Raw genomic sequence first — 18,303 nt, 5'->3', positions numbered from 1 at the left:
TGAAACTCCACCAGGTTGTCGTGCCTTATTTTGAGTTTGTTGTTGTTTCCTGTGTGTAGTGCTTTAGTTCCACCCGCTGTAAGTCTTTGCTGTCGTCCAGCATTCTGTTTTTGTTGACTTTGTAGCCAGTTCAGTTTTACTTTTGTTTTACATAGCCATCCCTATGCATCAGTGCATTTTCCTAGTGGGACTTGCCTTTTGTTAATTTTTTGGTTTAAGTGTTACATACCTTTTTACCTGCACGCTGTCTCCCGCTGTGCTCTGCATATTGGGATCACGACAAACCATCCTCGACGCGTTCCGACTTCTACAAAGCAATGAACTACCTGCTGCCACCTACTGATATGGAGTATTACAAGATTACCCTGCCAAGCTCTACACAGCACAGGCACTAGACAAAAGCACATTATTATGATTATTGACTTGCAAAAAAATATTTTTTGGACCAATTAGGTGAAGTTGCATAATTTCCCACGGCACACCAGACAATACCTCACAGTGGTTGAAAATCACTGAGGTAAGACATATTATTTGGCGTTTTGGTTCGCAACATTATGCAAAAGCAACTTTTCTTAACTTCTGGTACCTGCTGATCCGTATTTGGGATCTGCATAGATTCGGAAAAATTGCGCGCGTCCACCTTTGGTAGTGACTTCATTATTTCCCACAGAATGACCCGAACAAATATGAAATCGTGGTAATTGTTTCCAGCTTTATTTGAGGAGAAGATAGAGGAAAAAGAAGAAGCTTATCGACTACGGTGTCGCCACAGACTACAAAAGCGGACGCGCGCAATTTTTTCAGGACTTATGCAGATCACAAATACGGATCAGCCAGTTCCAGAAGGTAAGAAAAGTTGCTTTTGCATAATATTGCGAAACAAAACGCCAGATAATATGTCTTACCTTATACACACACCATAATAATACTCCTATGTTGAAGCACAGTACGTCTGACCATGGTATCCGTAATGCGCCGACAATCCATCAAGTAGTGCGGCTTCATAGCTTACCAAAGTCGTACTAAAACATGTTGATTTTTTAGCGCCGTGTGTAATGTTCTATATCGGGGGTCACCAAAGCGGTGCCCGCGGGCACCAGGTCGCCCATAAGGACCAGATGAGTCGCCCGCTGGCCTGTTCTAAAAATAGCTCAAATAGGAGCAGTTAACAGTGAGCTGCCTCTATTTTTTAAATTGTATTTATTTACTAGCAAGCTGGTCTCGCTTTGGTCGATATTTTTAATTCTAAGCGAGACAAAACTCAAATAGAATTTGAAAATCCAAGAAAATATTTTAAAGACTTGGTCTTCTTTTGTTTAAATAAATTCATTTATTTTTTTACTTTACTTCTTATAACTTTCAGAAAGACAATTTTAGAGAAAAAATACAACCTTAAAAATGATTTTAGGGTTTTTAAACACATATACCTTTTTACCTTTTAAATTTCTTCCTCTTCTTTCCTGACAATTTAAATCAATGTTCAAGTAAATTATTTTTTTTATTGTAAAGAATAATAAATAAATTTTAATTTAATTCTTCATTTTAGCTTCTGTTTTTTCGACGAAGAATATTTGTGAAATATTTCTTCAAACTTCTTATGATTAAAATTCAAAAAAATGATTCTGGCAAATCTAGAAAATCTGTAGAATCAAATTTAAATCTTATTTCAAAGTCTTTTGAATTTCTTTTAAAAATTTTGTTCTGGAAAATCTAGAAGAAATAATGATTTGTCTTTGTTACAAATATAGCTTGGTCCAATTTGTTATATATTCTAACAAAGTGCAGATTGTATTTTAACCTATTTAAAACATGTCATCAAAATTCTAAAATGAATCTTAATCAGGAAAAATTACTAATGATGTTCCATACATTTTTTTTTTTTTTTTTTTTCAAAAAGATTTGAATTAGCTAGTTTTTCTCTTCTTTTTTTCGGTTGAATTTTGAATTTTAAAGAGTCGAAATTGAAGATAAACTATGTTTCAATATTTAATTTTCTTTTTTTTTTCGTGTTTTCTCCTCTTTTAAACCGTTCAATTAAGTGTTTTTTTTCATCATTTATTCTCGACAAAAAACCTTCCGTAAAAGGAAAAAAAAATGTACGACGGAATGACAGACAGAAATACCCATTTTTTTATATATATATAGATTTATTTATTTAGCTATTTTTCTTTAAATCACACTTTCATGTAACTTACAAATGACTATATATATATATATATATATATATATATATATATATATATATATATATATATATATATATATATATATATATATATATATATATATATATATATATATATAAACACTTAAAATGTAAAGTGTTTTTTGTGTTTAATATAAATGAACTCTGACCTAGTATAGTTCATATTGATATTTATCTGTTTCTATATTGTGAGAAATCATTAAGATGATCAGTGTTTCCACAAAGATAAATATCATTAATTATTAATAATAACATAGAGTTAAAGGTAAATTGAGCAAATTGGCTATTTCTGGCAATTTATTTAAGTGTGTATCAAACTGGTAGCCCTTTGCATTAATCAGTACCCAAGAAGTAGCTCTTGGTTTCAAAAAGGTTGGTGACCCCTGTTCTATATTTTTAATGGCACATGTCAAATTGTGGTGTTCTTTACTTAAATCATATTGCAGTCTAGCACAGGTGGGGAACTAAATGATTGATTTTCTCACTGTAATAATGCGAATTGCATCTCCTGTATAACGTCTCACTGTGAAAAGCTGTCACATTATGCAAAAAAAATAGCTAGCAGGCTAGATATAAAAGCACCATGCACGTCACAGCCTGTTGCCAGTGATTGCTTCCATTTAAAGCCTCAGCATGCATGACTTGTTGCTTCATTATAGCTTCAAGAGGCCAAATTAAGAATGCATGGTGATTTTGGGTGCTATGAGAGCAGCAGCAGTTTGTCGGCTGGGTAAAATGAATTGTGGGCCCGATATCAGCAAGTTAAGATATTGTACAAACCCCGTTTCCATATGAGTTGGGAAATTGTGTTAGATGTAAATATAAACGGAATACAATGATTTGCAAATCCTTTTCAACCCATATTCAGTTGAATGCACTACAAAGACAACATATTTGATGTTCAAACTCATAAACTTTATTTTCTTTTTGCAAATAATAATTAAGTTAGAATTTCATGGCTGCAACACGTGCCAAAGTAGTTGGGAAAGGGCATGTTCACCACTGTGTTACATCACCTTTTCTTTTAACAACACTCAGTAAACGATTGGGAACTGAGGAAACTACCGGTAATTGTTGAAGCTTTGAAAGTGGAATTCTTTCCCATTCTTGTTTTATGTAGAGCTTCAGTCGTTCAACAGTCCGGGGTCTCCGGTGTCGTATTTTACGCTTCATAATGCGCCACACATTTTCGATGGGAGACAGGTCTGGACTGCAGGCGGGCCAGGAAAGTACCCGCACTCTTTTTTTTACACATGCTGAATGTGGCTTGGCATTTTCTTGCTGAAATAAGCAGGGGCGTCCAGAAAAAAGACGGCGCTTAGATGGCAGCATATGTTGTTCCAAAACCTGTATGTACCTTTCAGCATTAATGGTGCCTTCACAGATGTGTAAGTTACCCATGCCTTGAGCACTAATGCACCCCCATACCATCACAGATGCTGGCTTTTTAACTTTGTGTCGATAACAGTCTGGATGGTTCGCTTCCCCTTTGGTCCGGATGACACAATGTCGAATATTTCCCAAAAAAATTTAAAATGTGGACTCGTCAGACCACAGAACACTTTTCCACTTTGCATGAGTCCATCTTAGATGATCTCGGGCCCAGAGAAGCCGGCGGCGTTTCTGGGTGTTGTTGATAAATGGCTTTCGCTTTGCATAGTAGAGCTTTAACTTGCACTTACAGATGTAGCGACCAACTGTATTTAGTGACAGTGGTTTTCTGAAGTGTTCCTGAGCCCGTGTGGTGATATCCTTTAGAGATTGATGTCGGTTTTTGATACAGTGCCGTCCGAGGGATCGAAGGTCACGGTCATTCAATGTTGGTTTCCGGCCAGGCCGCTTACGTGGAGTGATTTCTCCAGATTTTCTGAACCTTTTGATGACAATATGGACTGTAGATGTTGAAATCCCTACATTTTTTGAAATAGCACTTTGAAAAATGTTGTTCTTAAACTGTTTGACTATTTGCTCACGCAGTTGTGGACAAAGTGGTGTACCTCTCCCCATCCTTTCTTGTGAAAGACTGGGCATTTTTTGGGAAGCTGTTTTTATACCCAATCATGGCACCCACCTGTTCCCAATTTGCCTATTCACCTGTGGGATGTTCCAAATAAGTGTTTGATGAGCATTCCTCAACTTTATCAGTATTTATTGCCACCTTTCCCAACTTCTTTGTCACGTGTTGCTGGCATCAAATTCTAAAGTTAATGATTATTTGCAAAAAAAAAGAAACGTTTATCAGTTTGAACATCAAATATGTTGTCTTTGTAGCATATTCAACTGAATATGGGTTGAAAATGATTTGCAAATCATTGTATTCTGTTTATATTTACATCTAACACAATTTCCCAACTCATATGGAAACGGGGGTTGTAATACACGAGTCCAGGTTGAATTGCTCCCGGGGGAACATTGTGTTCATTTTCATCAATCATGTGAATGTACAATTACTCCACAAACAAGATAGAGAGAAAGGAGACATTTCTGGGGAAAAAAAGAGGGCGGTAAGTGTCAAAAAGCTTAATTTACTTCAATTTCCTGACTGTGTTGATAAAGCAAATACATGTCTTGCCTGAGGAGTGAATGATTAACATTCGTATTATGAATGCCGACTTATTAGGGAGCTAAAGAGTTTTTCTTATCTCCAACTAGCCGACTCGGCCGGATCGTGGCTGGCTGGTGATGCCGTTTGGGAAGAACCCCTGGTGGGTTTACTTGGGCAGTTTTGTCCCCGCACTCTTGGTCACCATTCTCATCTTCATGGATCAGCAGATCAGCGCTGTCATCGTCAACCGCAAGGAGAACAAACTCAAGGTACGAGTGCACTGCAAAAACTGAAATCTAAGTAAGATGAAATATCTCAAATAAGGGTGATATTTGCTTATTTTCTCTCTGATAAGATCATTCTTCTCACTGAGCAGATTTTATGTTAGAGTCTTTTACTTGTTTTAAGGGTTTTGGTCCTAAATGACATGCTTCCATCTGTTGAAAAGCTCTATGGAGATGATGATTTCATTTTCCAGCATGATCTGGCACCTGCCCACAGTGCCAAAACCACCAGTAACTGGTGTACTGACCATGGCATTACTGTCCTCGATTTGCCTGCCAACTCCCCTGACCTGAACCCCATAGAGAATTTGTGGGGTATTGTGAAGAAGAAGCTGAAAGACACCAGACCCAATAATGCAAATGAGCTAAAGGCTGCTATTGAAGCACCCTGGGCATCCATAACACCTCAGCAATGCCACAGGCTGATTGCCTCCATGCCACGCCGCATTGGTGCAGTAGTCCGTGCAAAAGGATTCCCAACCAAGTACTGAGTGCATTAATTGACATTTTCAAATGTTTGATTTTGTTTTGCTGTTATAAATCTTTTTTTTTTTACTTGGTCTGAGGAAATATTCTAATTTTTTGAGATACAATTTTTGAGTTTTCTTAAGCTGTATGCCATAATCAGCAATATTAAAATAATAAAAGGCTTGCAATATTTAAGTTCATGTGTAATGAATCCAGAATGTATGACATTTTAGTTTTTTAATTGCATTACAGAAAAAAAAGAACTTTATCACAATATTCTAATTTTCTGAGACAGTCCTGTGTGTGTATATACAGTATGTATATATATATATATATATATATATATATATATATATATATATATATATATATACATATATATATATATATATATATATATATATATATATATATATATATATATATATATATATATATATATATATATATACCGTATTTCCTTGAATAGCTGCAGGGGCGCCAATTAATTTAAAACCTCTTCTCACTCCTGCGCTTACCAAAAGCATGCGGGATGGGCAAGCATGCGCTAATTATTTTAAAACCTCTTCTCACTCCGGCGCTTACCTTATCATGAAAAGCACATTTAATAAAAAAAACAGTATTATGGTCTTACCTTTACTTATAAATGATGTCCATGTGCAGCTGCTTCTGATCAAAGGCTGTCTTCCTTATCTTTCTTCAGTTTTAAAAGTCTCTGGAGATATTCCTTTAATTAATACCTCCTGCTTCGATTGAAAGTCCAGTTTAGAAAACTGTTTTATTTTAGATATGTAATCCTCCATGTTAAAAGTTCAAGCAAACGATCGCTGCTCACGCTTGCTGCTTGTTGTCTTCTTCTGCAGCACCGGTCTTCTGCAGTACTGGTAGTCGCAAGAAGGATCACTAGCGCCCTCTACCACCAGGAGGCGGGAGTCATTTAATGACTCATATTTGACCCGGCGGAAGTGCCAAGCATGCGCTAATTATTTTGCGAAACGACTTTGACCCGGCTGTAATTCTAGGCAGGCGAATACTATATTCCCGGCGCCAATTCAAGGAAATACGGTATATATATATACATATGAGGTAGATCGACTTGGTCATGTGGGCACCAGTGGTGTAAAATGTGCTTCACAGTGGACATTGACAGTGGTGTTCAGTTCACTTTACATTTGATAGAAGGCTTGATGTATTTTTCACTGGAATCCATTTTTCCAGTTTTGTAGAGTTGCGATGTCAAGTACTGAGCACCCATTTTGGGCCCGACCAATACAAAAGATTGAGTCCCAGTTAATGCTGCATGTATTGGGTTGGGATCATGCAGGATTCCCTCCCAGCAATGCAACAAGATGCTGTCCCCACCGAGGGGAACCCACAAGAATACAGGAAGACATCTGTTCATACATGTGTTGGTTTTGTCATTAATGACCTCCTCCGCCTGCTGTTCCTGCAGAAAGGTTGTGGCTACCATTTGGATCTCTTCTGGGTGGGCGTCTTGATGGCGGCTTGTTCCTTCTTGGGCCTGCCCTGGTATGTTGCTGCCACCGTCATTTCCATCGCCCACATCGACTCCCTAAAAATGGAGAGTGAATCCAGCGCTCCGGGAGAGCAACCACAGTTCCTTGGGGTCAGGTTAGGATGAAGTCTTTTGACGATTTTGCACATTTTTAAATAAAAATATCAAGATGTGATTGAAATGTTGGTTTGGGTATAAAAATACCTCCATTATTATATGCTCAATATGTAGGGATGCCGATAAATGCTTTAAAATGTAATATCGGAAATTATCGGTATCGGTTTCAAAAAGTAAAATGTATGACTGTGTACACGAACGTAGGGAGAAGTACAGAGCGCCAATTAACCTTAAAGGCACTGCCTTTGCGTGCCGGCCCAGTCACATAATATCTATGGCTTGTCACACATAAGTGAATGCAAGCATACTTGGTCAACAGCCATACAGGTCACACTGAGGGTGACCATATAAACAACTTTAACACTGTTACAAATATGCGCCACACTGTGAACCCACACCAAACAAGAATGACAAACACATTTCGGGAGAACATCCGCACCGTAACACAACAGAACAACCCCGCCCACCTCAACCTCCTCATGCTCTCTCAGGGAGAGCACGTCCCAAATTCCAAGCTGCTGTTTTGAGGCACGTTAAAAAAAATAATGCACTTTGTGACTTCAATAATAAATATGGCAGTGCCATGTTGGCATTTTCTTGTCCAGGGTGGTACCCCGCCTTCCGCCCGAATGCAGCTGAGATAGGCTCCAGCACCCCCCGCGACCCCAAAAGGGACAAGCGGTAGAAAATGGATGGATGGATGGATGTTGGCATTTTTTTCCATAACTTGAGTTGATTTATTTTGGAAAACCTTGTTACATTGTTTAATGCAGGGGTCCCCAAACTACGGCCCGCGGGCCGGATCCGGCCCCCCAGCATCCAAAATCCGGCCCACAGGATGTCCCAAGTAAAAAAAAAAATTAAAAAAAAAAATATATATATATATATATATATATATATATATATATATATATATATATATATTTTAAATCTTTCCTTTATAATCCATTTACTACCGTTTGTTACTCTTGGTGTCTCCTAGTCGCTCAGGCAAATCATATTGTCTAAAAATGAATTTTCCCATCGATAACGTGACAATGTTAAATGTTGATGAACATCAATGTTAATTGATCGAAAACGGATTATAAAGACAATGTATATATATATATATATATATATATATATATATATATATATATATATATATATATATATATATATATATATATATATATACACACACAGCCTGGCCCCCGGCCAAATTTTTTTAACCCAATGCGGCCCCGGAGTCAAAAAGTTTGGGGACCCCTGGTTTAATGCATCCAGCGGGGCATCACAACAAAATTAGGCATAATAATGTGTTAATTCCACGACTGTATATATCGGCATCGGTTGATATCGGAATCGGTAATTAAGAGTTGGACAATATCGGAATATCGGATATCGGCAAAAAAGCCATTATCGGACATGTCTATCAATATGTATACTTTGGAACCTGTTTATGTCGACATCAACTAAATCAACCAATTCTTCCTAATAAATACCCGCTTAAATGGACGCCAATGTCCAAAAGAAATCAAATCTGAAAATGGTAAAATGGCAAAAAAGCCATTATCGGACATCTTTACTTTTGATACCCCAGAAAAAGTGGTGCAGTTTATAGTTGTGTGCTGCATGTTCCACAACATAGCAAAACACCACAAGTTGGAGCATGTTGCAAGGAATGTAGTAGATCACCCACAAAGACGTGCACTTATAGTATGTGCAATTTTATAGTTTGCAAATGCTATTTACCACTTGTTATTTGGGATCTTAGTAGATCAGACCCCGCATCGGATAATACACACATTGAACTACTCAAAATGTGTTATGGTTGTATTTAGAGATGTCGAGATGCCGATAAATGCTTTAAAATGTAATATCGGAAATTATCAGTATCAGATTTTTTATTATCGGTATCGGTTTTTTTTTGTGGTTTTTTTATTTTATTTTTAATTAAATCAACATAAAAAACACAAGATACACTTACAATTAGTGCACCAACCCATAAAACCTCCCTCCCCCATTCACACTCATTCACACAAAAGGGTTGTTTCTTTCTGTTATTAATATTCTGGTTCCTACATTATATATCAATATATATCAATACAGTCTGCAAGGGATACAGTCCGTAAGCACACAGGATTGTGCGTGCTGCTGGTCCATTAATAGTACTAACCTTTAACAGTTAATTTGACTCATTTTCATTAATTACTAGTTTCTATGTAACTGTTTTTATATTGTTTTACTTTCTTCTTTATTCAAAAAAATGTTTTTAATTTATTTATCTTATTTTATTTTATACATTTTTAAAAAAGGGACTTTATCTTCACCATACCTGGTTGTCCAAAATAGGCATAATAATGTGTTAATTCCACGACTGCATATATCGGTATCGGAAATTAAAGAGTTGGACAATATCGGAATATCGGCAAAAAGCCATTATCGGACATCCCTAGTTGTATTTAGTCACATGACTTTTGAACGTAAGTACAAGGAAGTGGTGGTCCACCAAACCAATATGGCTACAGTGCAGCAAACAGTGTGCAAACTCCGCAATGGAATTGATCCCTATACGTAATCCAAAAAAGATTCGTTGAGTGATTTCAAGGATTATCCGTGGGTCGCGTTGCCAGTCATGTCGAACTATCTGGTGCTCCAGACATCATTCTACACGACAAAACAGATGGAAACTTGGAAAAACATGAAGGTCTACAACTTATTTGTGTGTGGCTGGGTCAAGGAAATTGGTATCAAGACTCCCTCGGATAAATCATGCATTGTTTTGGTTGTGTTTTTTTATAGAACTAACTGATTTTGGCCATGTTTTTAGTCTTGTTGTTGTTGCACGGGTCGTCAGAAGTATGCGTGTTTTTCCCCGTCGTTATCAAAATATAAGTATAGATCTCAATGTTGTGTATGTGCTGAAATATTCATTTATGATTGCTGCCTTTGGCAAAAGCTTAACTCTTTTAGGTTTTGCTCACATTTGCTTTCTTTTATTCAGAGCTGCCGAGTTTGTGGTTTGTGAGACACTCGTGGCAAAAGTGCGTTTTAAGAACTCCGAAACAAGATAAAATACGAATACCAGGGTGACACAAAAAAAGTGTTCATCACCTAAACTTGAATAACTTTTAAAATAATGAATCAATTCTTTTTATTTTTCAGATTTACCAAGAAGAATTAATGTTCTAAAAGTTTAGAAAATTTCAACTTCGAGATGCCATGGACTACTGAACAAAAGACATTTATAGTTGGGGCCTATTTTCGAACCGCTCGTTGTCGTCCTCGAACCAAAATGGTCCAATGATGCCATGTTTGGAGATGGCGACCCATGCAGTGCACTTGACAGAGTGTAATGGCCTTTGCAGACAGTACTCAGGGGGTGTGCTACCCCAAAAGATGTTGTTCTTAGAGTTCACATGACCTGACAGCAGAAAATGTGCCTCATCCGAAAACCAGACATTGTCAAGGAAGTCTGGCGCAGCGTCAATCTTATCGCAAAACCACTGGCACATGATCACTCGTTTCCTCATGTCGGCAGGTGTGAGCTTTTGTTTAATCTGTATCCTGTAAGGATAGAGGTCGAGATCTGCGATCAAAATTCTCCGCACAGACTCAATCAATCAATCAATCAATGATTATTTATATAGCCCTAAATCACAAGTGTCTCAAAGGGCTGTACAAGCCACAACGACATCCTCGGTACAGAGCCCACTCCCGGTTCATTCCAACGTCCTGACTTTGTCGACGCACAGACTTGCGTGGGCTGCGAACAACAGAGTCTCTGACTGCATCAACGTTCTGTGGTGTCCTTGATGATTTCGGTCGTCCAGAGTGTGATTGTCTGTTAGTATCTTTACGATTGAGGATAGTAACAGTCCCATGGGTTCGGAACTTGTTGACCCATCTGTAGATCATTGTGTGGGCAGGAAATTCACGACATCCAAACCGTTCATTGAATTGCAATTGAGCCGCGTGGATAGAATTCAGTCCGGGTAGGGGACAAGACTCTGTCCCGGGTGGAGGAGTTTAAGTATCTCGGGGTCTTGTTCACGAGTGAGGGAAAGATGGAGAAGGAAATCAGCCGGAGAATCGGAGCAGCTGGGGCAGTATTGCAGTCTCTCTGCCGCACTGTTGTGACAAAACGAGAGCTGAGCCAGAAGGCAAAGCTCTCGGTCTACCGAGCTATCTACATTCCTACTCTCACCTATGGTCATGAAGTGTGGGTCATGACCGAAAGAATAAGATTGCGGATACAAGCGGCCGAAATTAGTTTCCTCAGAAGGGTGGCTGGCATCTCCCTTAGAGATAGGGTGAGAAGTGCAGTCACCCGAGAGAGACTCGGAGTAGAGCCGCTGCTCCTTCGCTTGGAAAGGAGCCAGCTTAGGTGGTTCGGGCATCTCGTGCGGATGCCTCACGAGCGTCTCCCTAGGGAGGTCCTTGTTGCACGTCCCACTGGGAGGAGGCCCCCCGGCAGGCCAAGGACCAGATGGGGGGATTACATCTCCTCTCTGGCCTGGGAACGCTTCGGGATTCCCCAGGAGGAAGTCGCAAATGTTGCTCTGGAGAGGGAAGTCTGGGGGTCTCTGCTGGAGCTGGTGTCCCCGCAACCCGATTCCGGATAAGCGGTTGAAGATGGATGGATGGATGGATAGAATTCAGCCGAAAATAGGTCTCAACTATAAATGTCTTTTGTTCAGTAGTCCATGGCATCTCGAAGTTGAAATTTTCTAAACTTTTAGAACATTAATTCTTCTTGGTAAATCTGAAAAATAAAAAGAATTGATTAATTATTTCAAAAGTTATTCAAGTTTAGGTGATAAACGCTTTTTTTGTGTCACCCTATCAAGATATTACTTAAATTGGAAAAACTAAACGTTAAAGGTATGTCAAACAAACCTTTACGAAGTGATCACGGCAAACTCGTGCGTTCTTCGACTTTGCTCCCGTGGACTGGAGTGTGTGCCACTTTTACTTTCCATGAATTCTTGCCATATTTTGCCCTTCTTGATTACCTCTTGAAGACCAGTGAAGAAAGTTTTATCCTTTTTCGCGATTTGACCGTTTCCAACAGCCTTAAAACCATGCAAGCATAGGGCATGACGGACGTGGTGTCAGGTGCATACAACCTATTGACCCAGCTCAGACAACTTTAACATACTTTTGAACAATTTCCCAAACTGAAGAAGAGTCATTTGAGTACCGTATTTTTCGGACTATAAGTCGCTCCGGAGTATACGTCGCACCGGCCGAAAATGCATAATAAAGAAGGAAAAAAACATATCTAAGTCGCACTGGAGTATAAGTCGTATTTTTGGGGGAAATTTATTTGATAAAAGCCAACACCAAGAATAGACATTTGAAAGGCAATTTAAAATAAATAAAGAATAGTGAACAACAGGCTGAATAAGTGTACGTTATATGACGCATAAATAACCAACTGAGAACGTGCCTGGTATGTTAACGTAACATATTATGGTAAGAGTCATTCAAATAACTATAACATATAGAACATGCTATACGTTTACCAAACAATCTGTCACTCCTAATCGCTAAATCCCATGAAATCTTATACGTCTAGTCTCTTACGTGAATGAGCTAAATAATATTATTTGATATTTTACGCTAATGTGTTAATCATTTCACACATAAGTCGCTCCTGAGTATAAGTCGCACCCCCGACCAAACTATGAAAAAAACTGCGATTTATAGTCAGAAAAATACGGTAACTAGACTGAAAGAAACTGGAGTGACTTCTTAGTTGGGAGCAAGCTCTATTTTCCAATGACGCCCAAATTATTAAAAGCAATAATTACAGCAGAAGTTGCTAAGTATAAACGTGAAAAAGTAAAATGACTATTAAAAAACATGTAATTTCATGGGTTATGGAGTTAATGAAATTGGAGTTTTGATAAAAGATTATTACATTTAAAAGGTCCAAAAAGCAGCTCTTCCAACCTTAGTCCTAAAAAATGTGATATTAAGAACTGAGAGATTGTGAGCACACGCGGAGGAAATGAATGAAGTTTGTTGCTGCAAATGTGTTATATATGCAGGTAAAATATATGAAGAAAGGCCTCATTAATAAAACATTCAAATAAAAAGTTATGCTCTCTTCTCAGAGCCTAGGAGGTCCAGTTGGTATTCTGGTTGAGGTGTCATAAATCCATCACTAGTAATAAATCTAATGGCAAACTGCATCAAATGCTTTTAATGTAGTTGGGAAGCATGGATAGAAATGAAATCTGGTCCAAAACTGATGAAAAAGTAGCTTGTACTATTGGCTTCCTATAGGACTGATTCATACCGGGTTTTAAGGTTTGTTTAAAAGTAGTACATGAAATACGACCATGTGGCGTCTATGCTAATAGCATGTTGACATTAAGCACAGTGACTCAAGAATAGTTTTTGTTCTAAAACTTAACAACATCAAATTATATTTCATGGTAAAAGTATAATTTTAAGAAGCAGAGACAGGCAACAAAAAATCTGATTTTTCAATGTTCAAGGTAGCTTAAATTTATATTTTAAATTGTATTCACTATATTTAATCTAATCAATGTGCAGGACACTTTGCTTAGGTAATTTAAAAAATATATATCTTACAGTTAATTGTATTTTGCATGTATACATTTCTTGGAGATGCATATGGCAACAATTCAGCAAAATGACCCCAAACCCATACTTGCCAACCTTGAGACCTCCGAATTCGGGAGATGGGGGGTGTTGAGGTTGGGGGGGCGGGGGTGGGGGGTGGGGATTTCTTATATATATATATATATATATATATATATATATATATATATATATATATATATATATATATATATATATATATATATATATATATATACTGTATATAAATAATCCGTTCATGAATGAGTATATCCGTTCGGCCACTGTGTTCAATGGAGGAGTCTGATCTACAAAATTTGCAGGCAATATACCCCTTCCCCTTCGAGCTGTCCTGGATGAACTGAATTTTTTTTCACAATCATTTTGGAACTTGCAAGCGTACTTCTTCTTCTTTCTCGTCGTCGCCGTGTCTCTTCTTCGTTCTTCTGTTTCGTCTCTGTTATGTTTTCAGTTTAGTCTGTATTTGAAGGGACAATGCACAGAAACATTAAGCTCAAAGACAGATATGTTCTGTACCAGATTGTAGCTAAATAGCTCATTTCCATCTGCAGGTTTTTGGACATTACTACTTGCCGTAGTTTTGAAGCAATGCATGATGGGAATCCGGATGTTGTGTGTCAGTGTATTAACGTGCCGGCTGGAATAAACACACGCTGAGAAATAGCTCCGTGCCTGCCTACTTTATGGGTTATAGATGAACCTATGGATAACGGAGACATATATAATAGTCTCCTTTTCAGGTGAGAGAGGACGCTAAAGGCAGTGCCTTTAAGGCACGCCCCCAGTATTGTTGTCCGGGTGGAATTCGGGAGAAATTCGGGAGAATAGTTGCCCCGGGAGATTTTCGGGAGGGGCACTGAAATTCGTGAGTCTCCCGGGAAAATCGGGAGGGGTGGCAAGTATGCCCAAACCTGATTTGTGGTCATGTCAAAATCAATCAAAACAAACTTATTGTTCATAGCTTTTTCTCATCCGTATCTCCACAACCAATAAAATTCACCCTTTTACATTGTGTGCAAATGGAGAAAAACGGTGTCTCTTACAAGTCTGGCGAAGGTTACGAATAAATATACAAATAATGGCTATTTGAGGTTATGTGGCCAGCTCCTCATGTGTCAGGTTCAAACACTGATGACATCTATGAAACAAAACAAGAGGCAAAGAATTAAACAGAGACAGAATTCAATTTGGAGGAGAGTCGTCTGTACAATGTACCCTTGAACAGTATCTCAGCACGCTCTGCCAAAAGATTGCACACCTCCTTCTTTTATTTGGCCACCGCTGTTTCCAAAAGACAAAGGTCGCAAAAAGTTCACAGAAAAGGTCGTAAACAATTCACAGAAAAGGTCAGTTCAAAAAGAGTGTAGTGGATTGTCCGAAGCTTAAGCAGGCAACAAAAGTAGTTTAGTACAACAAATTTATTTACCCATTATCAGAAGTGCAGGTTGAATTAAGTTGTCCGTGCAAGCAGACACAATGTACTCCAGAGCACACAAGACACACACAAGCCAAAATCACCCCCGAGTTCCGGTCTTCTGCCATTTTTTATATGTCTGTTGTGCGTCATCGTTCCTTATCAAATGCGTCAATGTCTTGTTTTGCTTTTCCTATCTGTTCCATAACAACTCGAATCCTTGAGACAGTCAACACATTCTATAGACAGGTTGGCACGACTTAATATTCACTTTTGTCCCACAACTGGTCCATTCAATGGCACAAAAATACAAGAGTATTGAAAATGAGCGGACATTCTTAAAAGACAAGAAATATAGGTCAAAAGGTCAGAAATTCTACTACAAGAGTTTGTAAAATAGTTCAAAAAGAGGTCCATAAAATAGTTCGTAAAATACTTCAAAAAGAGGTCGTCTGGAAATTGGGCAGATCATGTCATCTCTCTGCTTTGAAGTCCTTGGGTTAGAACAATATCTTTCCATTACCATACATGAAAGAACATAGGAACACCTTCATCTAGCTTCCCCCCCCCTACACAGTGGAGTTTTACGAGCCTTGTTCTTGGTAGGTTTCAAAGACAGCTTTAGTCTTCTTGCCTGAAACTCAAAGTGTTTTGTGATAACTTACAATTATTCTAACACACGTCAGTCAGTCTGCGTTCAGTCAACAGCAGTAACAACTGACATTTTTTGCAATTACAACCATAACTTTTAATGACCTTTTATGAAAAGCACTTCCAGAAGTTAACCAGTCATTGATTTTCATAAAGGTCATTAAAAGTGATGTAAACATGCCAGGACGTTACTTTTGTTATTTCAGCTGGGGTGAAATCCTTTGCCCAGCTTTGCTTTGCAGAGGACCAGAACATTCTTGGAGCTGATTTATCTTTTGTGTTTGTGTCATTAATGTTGGATTCACAGAGAACAGCGGGTGACAGGCATCCTGGTGTTTGTTCTCACCGGGGTTTCCATCTTCCTCGCTCCAATATTGAAGGTATGCAGAACACTCGAATGAACCACATGTGCTATTCAAATATTTATTTTATTCAGGTCCAGGTAAAGATGCCAGCACCCAATAAAGTACTGCAATTATGTGCATTGAAGGAAGTACAATTGCACGTATTTATATATTCATTCAACCTTTATCTGTCCAGGATAAGGTCATTAAGAACAGATTTTAATTTGCAATGTTGACCCAGCCAAGAGGCAGCATCTGCAGTACATGACAGAGATGTTGAAGTGTGATGATAATTTATCGTCATTTCATTTACCAAACAAAATTAACACTATAGATCGCTATCAACAGTTCACAAATGGTGTTAAATGTGTTGAATGAATGTTTAGGATGGACACACGCAGATACATAGAATGTTTGCAACTTAAAGACGACAGAGCTGACAATATGGTGGTGTTTCCTGATTATTGCCAGTTATCTACTGTTGTTACATTTACTGTGTGTTCCTTGTAGTCAGGTTCTGTGCCCAGTGGTGCGTCTAAGCAGAGGTGGGTAGAGTAGCCAGAAATTGTACTCAAGTAAGAGTACTGTTACTTTAGAGATTTATTACTCAAGTAAAAGTAAGGAGTAGTCACCCAAATATTTACTTGAGTAAAAAAAAATAATGTTGTGAAAAAACTACTCAAGTACTGAGTAACTGATGAGTAACCTGTTTGTTTAATGATGACGGCAACAAATAATGCTCAAAAACATAAAAATAGCAATGAGCAAATTCAGAGCCAGGAATATCTCTTAAGCAACTACAACAATAATATATATTAAATAATAATACATTAACATAAAAAAAATGAAGGCAAATTGAGCCACAATAACTTAACAGCACCATAGGCTCAGTAGGCAGAGATTACAAAGGAAAATAACAAGTTAGCCTTTACGCAAACCATAAACTGATAGGTGTGGGCTGCATCTGGGAACACACTGTGCACTTCTGATTGGTGTTTGTATGCACGCGTGAGTGTGTGTGTGTGTATCTCTGTCTGTCTATGCGGCTGCAGTGCGTTAATAAATGTCCCCCCACGATGTACATTTGACAGTGATTCATAGCAGGGAAGCTAACATCAGCCTACGGTGACAGCCAAAATATCTACTAACGTTACTTACCGCGATGTGCTTCCTCAAATTTGACGTTGAGTTCATGTAAGCTTAAGCTTGTTAATCATGTGACCGCCTGGCTCTGTTTGATTGGTGAAACGGAGTCAAACGTCACCAGTGACTGCATTTGATTGGTGAAACGCAGGCATGCGGTAGATCCTACTTTGAAGGTCTGTCTGACAAACCAAAACAAACAAAGCGTGCATTAACAGATCGATAAAAATCAGTAGCGAGTAGCGAGCTGAATGTAGATAAATGGAGGGGAGTAAAAGTAGTGTTTATTCTCTATAAATATACTCAAGTAAAAGTCAAAGTATGTTGCATTAAAACTACTCTTAGAAGTACAATTTATCCCAAAAGTTACTCAAGTAGATGTAACGGAGTAAATGTAGCGCGTTACTACCCACCTCTGCGTCCAAGTAGACATATTGTCACAAAACACAAAAGTTAGGTAGGCACTTCTCACTTATTTTGATGATCTCAAACAGCTTGATTGAAACTTGTATTAGTAGATTGCACAGTACAGTACATATTCCGTACAATTGACCACTAAATGGTAGCACCCGAATAAGTTTTTCAACTTGTTTAAGTCGGGGTCCACGTTAATCAATTCATGGTAAAGCTTGCTTGGCAATAGTTTTATAAATATCTCCTCACAGCCACACTGTTTCCAATTCCATTTAAAGGCACTTATCGGGATCCCAAATACACAAAAACAAGTGCCAAGACGCAATAAAAGTTTTGCATAATATGACCTCCTTTAAAGAGGACGTATTATTCCTGTTACTTGGATAGAAAGAATGTCTTGAATTGAATTCCACATCCTGTAGTTCCAATTCTTCACATAAATTTAAACAAAATTCCTGTCATGATCCTTGGTCCGGATTATGTTTTTGTGTTTTCTGTTAGTTTTGTACTCCTATAGTTCCTGTTTGTGCACCTCCTGAGTTTGTTTTGGTTGCCCATTATGTTCACCTGTCTCTGATTAGTG

General features: G+C 38.2%; 1 protein-coding gene across 5 annotated transcripts in view; it reads left to right on the top strand.

Annotated features, from left to right (window-relative positions):
* Positions 1–18,303, top strand: part of slc4a5a (solute carrier family 4 member 5a) — a 123,474-nt gene that overhangs the window by 88,925 nt on the left and 16,246 nt on the right. For all 5 annotated transcript variants that reach the window (XM_062051518.1, XM_062051515.1, XM_062051520.1 and 2 more), the window contains 3 exons: positions 4,859–5,020; positions 6,957–7,135; positions 16,127–16,199. In XM_062051518.1, the coding sequence (XP_061907502.1) occupies positions 4,859–5,020; positions 6,957–7,135; positions 16,127–16,199 (414 nt within the window). The remainder of the gene's footprint in view (positions 1–4,858; positions 5,021–6,956; positions 7,136–16,126; positions 16,200–18,303) is intronic.

This window comes from Entelurus aequoreus, linkage group LG06 (assembly GCF_033978785.1).
Source record: "Entelurus aequoreus isolate RoL-2023_Sb linkage group LG06, RoL_Eaeq_v1.1, whole genome shotgun sequence".
Lineage (NCBI taxonomy): Eukaryota > Metazoa > Chordata > Actinopteri > Syngnathiformes > Syngnathidae > Entelurus > Entelurus aequoreus.
Note: the sequence above shows the minus strand (reverse complement) of the source record. Positions and strands in the feature narration are given on the sequence as shown.